The 1325-nt window shown below is 59.9% G+C and overlaps 1 protein-coding gene across 1 annotated transcript in view; it reads right to left on the bottom strand.

The window, feature by feature from the left end:
- Positions 1–1155, bottom strand: part of LOC104838039 (pecanex-like protein 3) — a gene marked incomplete at its 5' end in the record, with an annotated part of 3259 nt that extends 2104 nt beyond the window's left edge. Inside the window, 3 exons of the mRNA XM_010577547.1 lie at positions 23–107; positions 881–913; positions 1002–1155. Of these exons, the coding sequence (XP_010575849.1) occupies positions 23–107; positions 881–913; positions 1002–1155 (272 nt within the window). The remainder of the gene's footprint in view (positions 1–22; positions 108–880; positions 914–1001) is intronic.
- Positions 1156–1325: the final 170 nt, after the last annotated feature.

Below are 1325 nucleotides of genomic sequence, written 5' to 3'. Positions count from 1 at the left end.
GGGGGGGGGACGGGGGGGGCACGGGCGGCAGCATCCAGCCCCCAGATGAGGGCACAGGCCAGGCAGAAGTAGACGGGGCGGCTGTAGGCGATCAGCCGGTTGTGGCCCTGCAGGGATGGGGGAGAGCATTTGGGGGGGAGCACATGGACCCCCCTCCCCCCAGTGCTGCCCTACGCAGGCAAAGGGACCCCCCCCCCCGGGGCCATACAGCATGTTTCGGGATCCCCATGGGCCATATAATGTGCACAAGAACCCCCACTTCAGGGCCCCCAAGACAGCCCACATAGCGACCCCCCTCAAACACCGTACAACGCATATAAGAACCCAAAATACTTATAGGGCCCCCCCCGCACCATAAAACAGATATAGACCTCCCTAAATAACCTCTATCGCATACACGTACCCCGCTTGAACCACATACCATGTGCAATAAGACCCCCACGTTCATACTGCATGCACATGGACCCCCCCAAACCATATATTGCCTGTAGACACCCGCCCCCAGGACCACGCAGCATGTGCAAGGACACCCTTAAAACCGTATAACATACACAGCGCTCCCCCCAGAATATCATATAATGTGTGTAGGGTGCCCCCCAGGCTATACAACAGCTCTAAGGACACACCTAAATTCATGTAACACATATAGGGCCCCCCCAAGACCACACACCACATACAGTGAACGCCTAAAATTACCCAGCCCATATCAGCACACCCCCCTCAAGACCTCATAACACATGTAAATACTCCCCAAAAAACAACACAGCACATATAAGCGCACCCCCTGGGCTGCACAGCAGATGTAGGGCCACCCCCAAAGCGATAGAGCCCCCCTAGACCCACATGGCACCTATAGAACCCCCCCCCTCCGATCACTCACGTGCATGGGGGAGGCGGCGTCTGGCTGCACGCTCTGGAAGAGGAGAGAGGATGTGGTGGGGATGGCGGGGACAGCTTGGGAACCCCTTTAGCACCCCAAGGACACCTTTGCCCCCCCCCACCTTGAGCAGGGAGTACTGGCAGCCAGCAATGACGAGGCAGAACTGGAAGAGGCCGAGGTCGCGGAAAAGCCCCCGCAGCAGCAGCCCGTAGCCCAGGAAGGCCACCAAGGCCACCAAGGCCACCGCCAGCACGTTCTCCGGCACCCGGCGGTTCCTGCGAGGTGACGGATTGCGAGGGGGGACACACACACATATGGGACCACCAGGAGTGGGGGGAGCAGATGGGGGACCCTGGTTGTGCTCAGGGAGGACAGGGGATGGCCCTGCGGGTGGGGAGAGGGTGCTTGGAGACGTCCCTGGAGTCACTTGGGGCATCTTGGGGAT

The sequence above is a fragment of the Haliaeetus leucocephalus genome, unplaced genomic scaffold (assembly GCF_000737465.1).
Source record: "Haliaeetus leucocephalus isolate CR32 unplaced genomic scaffold, Haliaeetus_leucocephalus-4.0 Scaffold564, whole genome shotgun sequence".
Taxonomy (NCBI): domain Eukaryota; kingdom Metazoa; phylum Chordata; class Aves; order Accipitriformes; family Accipitridae; genus Haliaeetus; species Haliaeetus leucocephalus.
Note: the sequence above shows the minus strand (reverse complement) of the source record. Positions and strands in the feature narration are given on the sequence as shown.